The sequence below is a fragment of the Manacus candei genome, unplaced genomic scaffold, assembly GCF_025592945.1.
Source record: "Manacus candei isolate 608988 ecotype Guabito, Panama unplaced genomic scaffold, ASM2559294v1 h1tg000083l, whole genome shotgun sequence".
NCBI lineage: Eukaryota > Metazoa > Chordata > Aves > Passeriformes > Pipridae > Manacus > Manacus candei.
Window position 1 is genome coordinate 1,506,773 of NW_026138131.1, and position 11,672 is coordinate 1,518,444.

General features: G+C 38.9%; 1 protein-coding gene across 5 annotated transcripts in view; it reads left to right on the forward strand.

Moving 5' to 3' along the window:
• Nucleotides 1–11,140, forward strand: part of PRRG1 (proline rich and Gla domain 1) — a 34,568-nt gene extending 23,428 nt beyond the window's left edge. For 4 of the 5 annotated variants that reach the window (XM_051811704.1, XM_051811703.1, XM_051811702.1 and 1 more), the window contains one exon: nt 7,787–11,140. In XM_051811704.1, coding sequence (XP_051667664.1) covers nt 7,787–8,311 — 525 coding nt within the window. In that variant the 3' untranslated portion in view covers nt 8,312–11,140. The remainder of the gene's footprint in view (nt 1–7,786) is intronic. The other variant, XM_051811706.1, reaches the window with a different exon arrangement.
• Nucleotides 11,141–11,672: the final 532 nt, after the last annotated feature.

Here is an 11,672-nt window from a genome sequence, read left to right on the forward strand (position 1 = left end):
CACTACCCTCTGAGCAAAGTTGTTCTTTCTAACATCTAATATAAATCTCTCCTCTTTTAGTATAAAACCATTCCCCCTTGTCCTATCACCATCTGTCCATGTGAAAAGTTGCTTTCCCTCTTTTTTATAAGCCCATTTTAAGTACTGGAAGGTGCTATAAGGTCTCCCCAGAGTCTTCTCTTCTCCAGGCTGAACAGCCCCAGCTCTCTCAGCCTGTCTTGATAGGAGAGGTTCTCCAGCCCTTGGATCATCTTCATTGCCCTCCTCTGGACCTGCTCCACTTCTTTCTTGTGCTGAGGACCCCAGAGCTGGATGCTGTGCTCCAGGTGGGGTCTCAGCAGAGCAGAGCAGAGGGGTAAAATCCCCTCTCTGGCCCTGCTGCCCACGCTGCTTTGGATGCAGCCCAGGACACAGTTGGCTTTCTGGGCCTTAGGAGCACACATTTGTCCCAGTTAAACTACATTTGAAGGTGGTAGAAGTTTTAGAGGTAATTATGCTTATATGTGTCGTGCAAATTGGCAGCTGGAAAGAAAAGAAACATGAACCCCCATTTGAGAAAAGGTGGCAGATGAGTTTTTACCCAAGTAGCCCATGTACTGGTTCTCCCTAGATGTCATAAATGTAGTTGTCCTGCTTGGAAGAAATGATGGGACTGGGACAGTTATGGGGAGTACAGAGAAGCAGAGAGCACAAGTCTTCACTTACCTCACTCCTGCTGGAATAACTTGTTTATTGAATACGTTCACATGAAAAGAGTGAGGAGCTCCAAAAGCTTTCCATTTAAAATACACCTTTGAATCCCAGGTTTTGGTGCAACTGGCCAGTGTTCACTGCCCAGACTATTAATAGTCTAAAAATAAGGAAAGTGGCCTTCTTCAAGCTAAAATCTGCAAGCCTCCAGAGAGTACTGTTAAGCACCAGTGATTTAAACATGGAAGGAGCAATGATTTCAGTGCTACCATGTGTTATGCAAGGGCAGTGATCTATTGACTTGATGGGAATGAAGCAGAAACTGCCCACACAGAATTGTTGCCTAGTTCTGTTGGCTTCTCTGATTTAAAGAAGCTTGTGGGCTAATGGCTCTGCAAGCAGTAGCTGCACATCATAACCAGAGTATCTTATATTGCTTCACAAAAAATAAAACCAGGTTTTTGATGGTGGCATCTGAATTATTTAATACAATACAGTCATTTTTTTTTTAATTCAAGATAGATATGGATGAAATTAGGGCCGAATTTGAAGATAAATCTAAAGTGAAAAGCAGTTGCTAGAAGGTGTGACTAGGTATCATTATCTCTACTTATCTCCACAATAAGCTTCTATCCCTTGTGGTCGAAGTGACAGAGGGAACACTGCAGATTTCTTCCAGAATTTACTCAGGTAGTGCATTCTACTCTTCAGCTGCTGAGCTCTACATCAAAGAATAACAATGTGAAAGGTATACTGGAGATTTTAAGTTCTCGGCATCTTTTTGTTGGAGGTCATACCTGGGGAGATGAATGAGAATTTTCTCATTTATTAAAATGAAATAGTAGGACTTATTAAATAGTAGGATGTATTAAAATGAAATATGTGCCATCTCTTCAAAGCTTTTTTTGCCTCCCAAATTTGTCATGGTGTGGCTATTCCTAATATAGCTCTTTGTGTAATTAAGAATAGTGTGTACGATGAGACAATTTGTATAAAATTCTAACGTAACATCACTTTTGCTTTTTGTTCAAGTCGTTAGAGAAAACACAACTTAAACGTGTGGCTTCTCACTTCAGCTTATTTTGCTGCATTTAGGAACATTTTATGTTTTAGTAGATAGCAGTTCTCTTGCAGAGGCATTTGGGAAGTAGTAAAATAGCAATAGATACATTTTTGTTCTTGCCACAAGTGATGAAGGAGCTTCCAATAAGGTCCTGAGCTTTTATCCATTTTTACTACTGTATCTTTTTTTCCTGGCTGCTGTATTGTGTTGTTGGGATCTTGCTAATGGGCCAGGCTCTGCTAATGTGCAGTCATTCCTGACCAGCCTTATTTACTTCAGCTTTAGTCCATTGTCCCCCAGCAGTATCCATCCACACAGCCACTTAGTAAGACTTAATTTCTGTGCCCCGGGGGAAGGAAATAGATGCAGTAGACAAGGAACATGATCCAGTACATTCAGAGAAACAAAGGATCAACAATTTCATGGTGTGGATAGACTGGGATTCAAATAGGGTCTGTAGCTTATTTGTCTCATGGTAACTTTGTTCTGTGTAATCTCTCCCTTTGTATTTTTGTCTTGTCCACTTGGTTCTTCATTTTTCTGCAGTCTCTGGGGCACTGTGCAACATACAAATTTGTAATATTAAAGTAACATCAAGCAGTTCCCTCAAGTTATTTTTGGTTCATGAGTTTTTAATTAGCATTTTGTATGTCAAGTATATATACACAGCATTCAGTATTTTCATGACAGCTTTTAGTATTATGTAGGCTTGGGGATTTTGACAGGTTCAGAATTATTATTTAAAATTATAAAGTTAATTGTAAAGATAATACAATTATGTTAGGCTAGAGCCATCAGGGATGAATTTGCAAGACTTTGTGGTTAAAATAGAATATGAAATTCGGTGTTGACAAATATAATGCATGTGGGGGGAAAAGGGAGCCACTCGTAACTGGCTCTGAACTGAATTCAGGAACAGGATCTGAATTCAAATCTGTGAAGACTTGAATTTAATGCTCAGCAGCCAAACAAAACCAAAATAAAAAACCTGAGTGCCAAGAATATGAAAAAAAAAGAATAGGGATCAAAATAGAGAGTGTAATTCTGTCAGTGCATACCCACACTTGAATGTGCCATGATCCCCCTATCTCTTTAAAAGCAAATTAGTAGCTGAGGAAGGACCAGAGAAGAGTGACAGTTGACCAAAGATACCAAAAGTCTTTTGTGACAACAATAGTTCATAAAATAATTAAATCAGGGAGTATGTGCTGATGTCTGTGAGGAGCACGAAGGTTGAGCTGAGGTCAGTCACTTGCCATCCTTCTGATAGCAGAGCTAAGAGGGCCTCAAAGCAAACTAGAATGTGCAGGTTCAAAGCAAATAGAAGTATCTCTCCTCACCGCAGCTAATAGAGCTATGGACTGCCTGCCACGGGATGTGTGGGATCCTAAAAACTTGTGTGTGTTCAGAGAACATTGATGTAAATGAAGGGAAGATAATCAGTCTGGAACCATTAAATAAAAGGAATCAGCCTTGGCTAATGATAGTTCTTGAAGTACAAATAGGTGAGATCTGGGAAAGTGTCACTGCCTACTTTGTTTGAACTCTCCTTTCAGCAATCTCTAACCATGGTTGTCACAGAGAAGTTACCAGATTAGGTGAAGCCTAGGGCTGACCTAGTAAAGCTGTTTATTGGTGGTGCCTTTGCCTACAGCAGCACTGTGTGTCGTCCCTGGTCAGTTGTCAAAGGTTTTTGGGAGACTCAAAGATTTATTCAGATGTTGCTGTGCAAAGTATCTGGGTATGATTGTAACGCTGACATTAATTTTATGTCCATTAATTAATTTTTTTTTAAATTGTACTGCATGAAATTTGTAAAAGCTGAAAGTCACAGATCTTCCCACAAATTTTAAGTATTGAAGAAACTCCAGTATTTTCTGTCTTGCTTTATCCTAAAAAGCAAACAAAGAAACTACAAAAAAGCTTAGCAAACTCAAAACTTGTCAGCCAGATCTAAAAGGATGTGATCGAGTAAGACTTCTAGTGCCAGTCTGTGTGTAACTATGGATGCTGGATAAATACCTAGAAGAGAAGAGGTGAATCTTTTCCTGCCACCTGAAAGGGGGGGCAGACCAGAAGAAAACAGTGTGGCAGGTGCACTCACTTCCCATTGCTGCTTTGTTTGCATCCTCTGCCGACCTAATACCAAGCTCTCTTTTGGCTGGCATATTAGTCCACCTTTAAAACAAGTCAGACAATTGATCAAGGATCATTTGAGCTGATGATGCTGCCAAATTTAGTAAAGGCCTCAGCTGAAATTCTGAGCAGGATGTCAGTCTCTTGACTTTCATGTGGATCCCTTATTTGATTCAGTGTTCAAATCCAGTTAACTGATGCTGACTCTGTTCTGAGTATTACGAATAAAAGGGAAACAAAATTCTGGCAAATTTGCTGTAACTGTCTTTGTTTGGGATGCATTTGAGAATTCCTTTTGATTGTTTCAAACTGGATTTGCCAAAGCAGTAAGGTACATTCAGAAAAATACCTCTTGGCAGGAATATATGTTAGACGTTTTCCAAGTCTTTTCCACGGTGGTTATCTGATTCTGTGGCCTGCTTAACTTAGTTTTTCAGCCTTATAAGGCATTCACACCTGGTATTCCCAGTTGTAGAGCACTTGAGGATAAATGATTACTTAAGTGTCCTTTTCTTTGATCACAAATTAGTAATTTTGTCAAGTAGAAAGTCAGTCCTTTTTGTTGTTGGTTTAAGAGACCAGCAATTGTGGAAGGAGTGTTTGTGCTGTGAGTTTTTCAACTTCTAAACTACTCTTTAACTTTCTTTATGAATTTCACAGCTGCTTTCTAAGTTTTCAATATTTCCCCTACTCGTTCTTTTTTCAGAGCAGTTTGTACAAATCCTGACATTGTGCAAATCCATCTGAGTTGTCTGTGGTTTTGCAGGGCATGATTTGACTTTCACCAGATGTCTTGTACTCCTTCTGCACCATCAATTTACTGTGTGGTGTAGCTGCGGGATGACAGAGCAGAGGGAGAGCTGCTTGGCAGCTGTGCAGCTCAAACCCTAAGGATTAGTTTCTTGCAGTTCCTGTCAACTGCATCACTCTGGAACTAAGTGTCTTTGTGCTTCTCTTTGAGATCTGACTTGCAGAAATGCAAGCTGCAAACCTGGGATGCTAGTAAGGTTTTGGTTGGTGGGTTTAGTGGGGTTGTTTTGTTGTGGGTTTTTTTGGTAGGTTGTTTTTTGCTTTTCCCCTGAAGAAGAACATTTAAGTATTTGTTTCTTAGTGTTTTCAATCTGTGTGCAGAACTTCATTCCTGTGTCTCTGGAAGATAGTGTTAGGTCTAAAGTACTGTAATTTTTGACCAGGGGCGAGGGGTGTCTACACTGTCTTGAATTTTCTTTACCTTGCATATAAATGAAAGAGGACACTAAACTACTTTCATCCTTAAGGCAGTTTCAACTCTTACCTTAAGCTCTTTATGCAACTGTCTGGTCACATCATCAAGTCAAACATCCCCACAACCTGTTCTGAACTAAGTACCTGCCAGTCTGGGAAAACAGCTTTTTTTGCTTCTTTGCCATGTTGCAGAGTGCCAAGGAGGTATTTCAGCTGGTATTTAAGCTTTATAAAAAAGGTACAGAGACATTTTCTACAGCAGATAGATCTGACCTAGAAGTAACATGAAAACAACACTAAAATACCAGTCACTACTTACTACCCTTCTGTTGGAGAAGGTGCATTTCCTCTGCAGTCTGCAACACGAAATAGATTGCTAGGGGAGAAGTGTGATTTCTTCTTTTTCATCAAAACTACCTTTCTGCTCCACAGTCTTTAAAATGACATACCCTTGTACAGTCTATTTGACATCTCTCTGTAAATCTTTGCAACCTTGGCCTTAAAAACAAGCACTGTACCATTTTATTTCTTTGCTGCCACTGAGGCAGCAGAACAGTGAAATGGAAAATTTCACTCCAAAGCAGACAGTAGCATTTCGTAATCCTAATGAATCCTTTTCTGCTTTTTTTAGTCAACAATATATCTATTATTTATTTCACTAAATAATTTAATTCTATTCTAACCAGATGGAAAAGTGATAGGTAACAGATCTTCTTGATTGCCTGGTAATCTGGTGGGGAGAGGATGAGGTGTTTGGTTTTGCCATCTCATGCAGAGATCCCAAAAGTCCTCAGTTGTGCATCTGATGTCATTTTTTTAATGTTAGTTCCTCTCCCCACATGTTTGTCTAAAATCAGCACAGTTGATCTGGGATTCAATGTGGAACAGTGCATCAGAGAAGGCCCTTGTATAGAAGTGTTTAGGGTCCATCTTCCCAGAGTTTCTTGCTTTGTTTGAAGCCAATCCTACCTGACTTAGCTTAGGTGATTTGGACCTGAGTTCACATCAAAGAAGGGCACTATGATGACATGTTTGTGGTGTCAAGCCTTGGAATTTAGGGAAAATGCCTGAATGGATTGCTGTAGGAATCAATTTTTTTTTATTATTTTTTTTTTTAATTTGCACTGAGTATAGGCATAAGAACAACTGAATTCATCTTTGGTAAAGAAAATTTGCAAGATAGTAATTTGTTTCAAGCACGTGGCATTGCTCTTAACCTTAGTGAGTTCTGATCCAGAAACACTGTAAGCTTGTGTTTTGTCCATGGTGTCCTGGTCCTGGCTTTGCACTGGGCAGGTTTAGCCTCGACACTGCCTGTGGACTCAAGCTGCCTCTGGGATCAGCTTGGTGGCATTTAGTGTTTAATGCTGATCATGTGGCAGCAGTTCTGAACTAAAAAAAAACTAATAGACCTAGTTTGTCTGTGCTCTAAGTCAGTCAGTCTGCACCTGAATATGTCTACTAATAACTGAGTAATGACAATATCAATTGTACCTGGTGACTATTTCATAAATACTTGCATGAGATGTGTGCTATCATTTCAGATGAATGCAATGCTGGCATGAGCATGGCTGGGCCAGCTCTCTGCATTTTTAAAGGAAACTAAAGAGTTCAGAGTTTCTGGCATGTATTGCAGGGTGTCATTAATTATTTTTTTTTCTTAAATTATCCATGACTATAAAACACAGTGGAAATGTTTCTTAGTAGGAGAGATCTTATGTTACAGGTGAGGATGGCTACTTTTTTGAGGCAGGGTATGCTTTTCTTTTGTTTTTTTTTCATAGCAGTCACTGCAGAGGAAATTGGATTGGCAACATGATCTTTGTGCTCCCGCTTGTGCACATTAATAGAGCAAAGATGACTTTCAAGTACTGGTGTACCCCTTCATCTTTGTTTTCACTTGTTCATATTTTCACTTTATGTTCCATTTAACTATAGCTGTGTTGTCAAGATTTCTAGAATATAATAAGCTGTGTGATATTCTCATAGCTCTGGAGCTATTTTTAGCTGTAAACAGAGGATCTGGATCAACTCAAAATAAGCTGACAGCAATAGCTGTATGAGCCAGAGGGTGGAGGAAGTCTAAATTATGAGATGACAGTACAACATAGTTGTGCTTTGCCAAAATGGTCTGTCATTCTGAACTGGTATTTCCCTGTCAAATTCTATTAGTATATTATCGCAATTTTAAAACAAACAAACAAACCCCAAACTTTTACCTTGAGTGGTGCTGAAAAATTTTGATCCACCAGATGGCTGATGTGCATGCTGATTAGGCAGGGTTTTGGGGTTTTTTAGCTAGTTTGTTTTGGGGGGACAGGGGAGTTGGTTGGCTAAGTTTTTTTCTGTTTGAGGGGTTGATTTTTTGTCTATTTTTGCATAGCCTTGTCTGTGCTGCATGTTTGCGAACACTGAGTGCAGACACAGGAACCTTAAAAGTAGCATGGAGTTTGTTTTTAAAAACCAAATCCCTTTGGTATCACTAATGACATCAGAAGAAAAATTGAAAGTTTATTGTGTGTGCTTATCCATGCCAATTCTTATTTTAACCCTCAGTATTTGAAATGCCTTTTTTATTTTCCTCATTCATTTAAAACAACTTGCTGACATTGCTTTTTTTTTTTTTTTTAAACTATCTTATAGTTTCTGACTTACTGTATCTTGCTCTTCTAGAAGGAGTTCTGGAAAGTCTACAAAAACGGACTTCAGGGAGAAAGTAACACAGGACATACCTGGTATTCATTTTACCTTGCGTTTCCATTAATCATTGGCCTTTTCGTTATCCTCATTGTCATTTTTGTCATATGGAGATGCCTGTTCAAAAAGAAAATGCGTAGACAGTCGGTGTACGTGCACAGGGGAGCCCCCGGAGCGCTGGGGGACGGTGCTGTGGCTGATGGCAGAGGCCCTGTCCCGCCGCCCCTCAGCATTGTTCATTCCCCACAGGAGGAAATGTATGAAGTCAGTGGGCTCTCCCCGGGAGGTCTGAGCTATATGGATGCACGGTCGGACTCGATATCCACCAGGCTCTCAAACTGTGATCCTCCTCCTTCCTATGAGGAAGCCACTGGTGAGGTCAGTGTGAGAAGAAGTGACACTGAGCAACATTTAGATCCCCCCCCGCAGTATGAAGACATTGTGAATTCCAGCTCAGCCAGTGCGATTGCACTAACTCCCATTGTCACCAGTGCTAAGTGAAGCAAGAAGAATGCCACGGACCTTTTAAAAATCAGTAATCATTTTGTAGCACTTTATCTTGGCATATTATGCATTTCTGTAATTTAATGGACTTGTACAATGGATTTCACTTTTTTTAGGTTCACTCATTCTTTGGGTTTGGGATTTTTTTTCCCCTACAGAAGGTCTTAAAAGATAAGGAATCTGTATTGAGAGTGTAGTGCAGATACAAGTGTGGTGCTCTGTCATACTTCTCAAAAGTACCTCTGTTTTGAGGGATGTCACTTGTTTCATTCTGAACATGTCCACATTCCCCACAAGATTTGCGGGATCCCCCTCCCCTCTCTTACTGCAGACTGTCATAATTCCCTGCAATAGGGAATCCTTAAATAACATTTGAATAGTTAGTTACACTAAAGGGGCCTGATTTTACAGTATTGCCTTGTCTGGTAGGTTCTTTTTTCTCACTTGGATTTTTGTTACATGATGAACCCTATCCTGGACCCTTAGGAGGCTGAGAGTAGGATGCCTTTGTGTTCAAACCAGGATCTCATTTAGAGAATGCTGGTGTAATAGCAATAATTTCAGAGTCCTAGCAGAAGAGATGTGTTCTAAAGCTTTTGCTATTACAGCTCAAAATTCTGTAAATGTTTAGAAGCTAAAAATTCAAAACACTGATTAGTGAATTTAATGGTGTTTGGTTTTGTCTGTGTTCTGCCTTTCCTGTTTTCTCTTGTGTATTCCAGAGATGAGAAGTATGCATATGTTAACTTTAGAACTGGAAAGTTCATGCAACAGTAAATAATGAAATACTGAAATACTCAAGAGTGGATAAAATCCTGGTCATAAACTTTCTCCCATGGTCTTCACTGGGACCAGGATGTTATCTATAAGCACATAAACCCAAAAGGTATTACTTTTCTTTATAAGAGGGAAAATGGAAAGCAATTCAGTGTGACTTCCTTTTTCCCCCAGCTATGAACCCCTTCCTCAAATTCTAATACTCTCCTGCCTACTTACCTGTACCGTGTGTGCACCTTGTACTGGTGCCTTTGGAAATCCTTTGCAGAGAATATAGATACCTTTTTACAACAACAAATATATTTATTGCTTATCCATTCCAACAAGGAATTCTAAGAACATGCAGGCATAACCCCAAGCATTAGTGTGGAGTGACTTTTTGAGGATGAAGAGATGGATGCAAATTATCTACAGGCTTGTACAAAATTTCACCCACCTGGTTTAGATGCTGATGATAGTTAGGGTGGTGAAAGTTCTAGTGTGGTGATTCCTTTTTTCCCAGCTTGATTTGAAAGTTCATTGTTTGATTTAACTTCTGAATATTAGTTTCAGTTTTCTTTCTTCCCACACCAAGGTAGTGTGGCATTAGCTTAGTACTGTTCCATGTTCTACTACTCAATCAGCACCAACTGAAATGTGTTTAGCCCTGAAGGACTAAATTATGTTATGTTGGCTTTCTTAAAACAGAAACACAAACTGGATCTTGTTTCAAACGCCCCAAATGAAATACCAGTGCCATACATTTGAAATTGCTCTTAAAGGCCATCTCACAGGGGGCTTGACCCACCTTTTTCTGAAGGATTTTTATGGACAGAGACTGGAAAGAAACGTGTGGTCATAGATGAGTATGTATATGCACACTCTGGTAAGAATTTGATCTGATGTACTGACAAGTGGAGTAAGGATTTTATGATTAATCTAATGTTCTCATTTTTGACAAAGAATAGGTTGCCAAAGTTGTCTGCTGGGGATCTCCAGTGGCTAAGGCAAGTTATGTTAGAGTTAATAGATGAACTCCTGGCCAAACTCCTGACTCCGTTGTCAAAACTGTAACTCTTATTTATGTTTATTATATATAATAGATATTGGGCAGATAAGTATAATATTTTGGACACTTGTAGTAAAAATTGCCTGAGTCTTGTTTGTGGGCTGTCTGACCTTTTCTTTTGAAGTGGTTTTAGCCCTTCCCAAATCTTTGTTCGTGAAGCCTAGCCATGGTTTTAGCCCTTGGGAATCCTGAATTGCCACTTATGGAAGTTAAAACTCCTTTTGTACTGAGCAACAGTTAATAAATGAACTGCTTTGGGCAGATGTTACCAAAACAAAGTGCCTCATCCCAGCGTGCAGAAACCACCTCAGAAAGAGCTGGTACTTCAATGTCTGTGCCATATTGGCATCTCCTGTGCCTGCCAGCACAGATAGTAATTTTAGCAGTGACTTTCTTGTTAGAATATAAGACTTTCCTGTAGGAAATGCATGGAGATCACCCATTTCACATTAGGTTGTTCAGCAGCAGTTGTCATCCCCTGAACATGGGCGGTCTGCTTTAGTAGTTTAGAGATGAGCTAGATCCTTTTTTTGTTTGGCCTTTTTTTTTTTTTTTAACTATATTCCACTACTGCTTTTAAAGGCTTTGTTTCTGGTTCCTAAATTGAATATGTTACTTTATCCTGTTACTGTATCCTGTAGATACCTTTATGTGCAATTCAAAATTGATGGTTGCTGTTCCAAAAAGTCACAACCAAATACCTAAAGTGATCTATAAGTAAAATTTATTGGGCTATGCCTTTTCCATGTACATGAGCATGAAAGCCATTGTGGGCTATAAATTTATGTCTTGGTGAATAAATTTCATAGTTAACAAAACTGTGTGGGACAGTTGTGCAAATTCATTTCCTCTGAGACATGAACAGTTTACTCCATGTTGGAATAATATCAAATTACAAATTGTTTTGTTCTGTTTTGTGAAATGTGGGAAAATAGCTTAGTCTTGTGACTGGCTTTTCTAACCTGATTGAAAAATAAAATTTCATTTTTACTGGGGTTTTATACAGCTTGCTTGTTTGTTTGTTTTACCTATCATGTAATTGCATGTCATGCAAGAAATATGAATTTATAGTTGTACCTCTCTAAGGTTTTGCAGCTCTGAATGCAGTGCTATCTTGACTGATGACATGAATAGTCAGGATACTGCCTTTCCCACTTCTGAATGTAACACCGAATTTCATCTTGTATTAGGACTGAGATGATTTAGCTACTAAAACTAACTTAAATGTGTTGCTGTTTTAAGAAATTATGGAAATTAATGATTTGCTTAGATTACATTAACATTAGTGAAGGTTGTTCTGTCTTCACTGGATGTAAATAACCTCTGATTACAGTATTGCATATTTTAAGGGGGTTTGGTTTACATTAAATTATCCTATTTAAACATTTTTGTCTATGTTTATAGAAAATTTTTTGTAACATTTGTTTTTCAATATGCTAAATAAAAATTTTTAAGATGCCTCCATTGTTTCAAGATATCAATTCTACACAACTACAATGAGAATTAACTGTGTATTTAAGTGGTCTTCTAATT